The following is a 620-nucleotide window of genomic DNA, read 5'->3' as shown; positions in this document are numbered from 1 at the left end:
TTTTCATGCCAATATTATGGTTGATTGAGAATGTTTGTAGGGTATGTGTACATCTTGGTTTGTGAAGTGTTTTTATTTTGTTATGTGAGATATCAAGTTTGACAAGTTTACAGAAATGTACTTGTAAACACAATGGCATGGATTCAAAATTGTTATGGGAGATATCTAATTCCTTCAAAACTTTAAAATTCAAGAAATCTGGTAGCTCAGATAACTTGTTGTGAGATAAATCCAACACAGTTAAATTAGTTAGCTTTTGGCTCATGGATTCCTGGACAAAATTGATGTCTTGATGACTAAGATTTACAGTAAATATATCATGGTACTGTTTGTTGCAACAATTGAGTTCTGTATCAATAAGTTCCATTGCTATATCCGTGGCATTTGTCACTTTTGTATTCTGATCATTATCATTACTTTGCAACTTAAAGCCTGGAGTTCTGTCCACATTCATGGATACTATGTCTTCCTGAGCTTTATTGTTATCAATGTGAAGGCACTCTAATTGAACCAAAATATCATCTTCAATACTTTGTAACTCATGATCACAAAATGTTCGAGTAGAAAGAGCTTCAGTTTTAACAGTATTTTCATCCATCTCTACACTATTGTTGGTGATT

General features: G+C 32.6%; 1 protein-coding gene across 1 annotated transcript; it reads right to left on the bottom strand.

Moving 5' to 3' along the window:
• Positions 1 to 9: 9 nt before the first annotated feature.
• Positions 10 to 613, bottom strand: LOC103523708 (protein phosphatase 1 regulatory subunit 7-like; the record flags this gene model as incomplete). Its single annotated transcript, XM_008488728.2, has 1 exon — positions 10 to 613. A coding segment is annotated over exon 1 (589 nt), but the record flags the coding sequence as incomplete, so codon positions are not given.
• Positions 614 to 620: the final 7 nt, after the last annotated feature.

The sequence above is a fragment of the Diaphorina citri genome, unplaced genomic scaffold, assembly GCF_000475195.1.
Source record: "Diaphorina citri unplaced genomic scaffold, Diaci psyllid genome assembly version 1.1 scaffold34489, whole genome shotgun sequence".
NCBI classification, from domain to species: Eukaryota; Metazoa; Arthropoda; class Insecta; order Hemiptera; family Psyllidae; genus Diaphorina; species Diaphorina citri.
The sequence above is the reverse complement of the archived record's forward strand: the minus strand, read 5'-3'. Positions and strand labels throughout refer to the sequence as shown.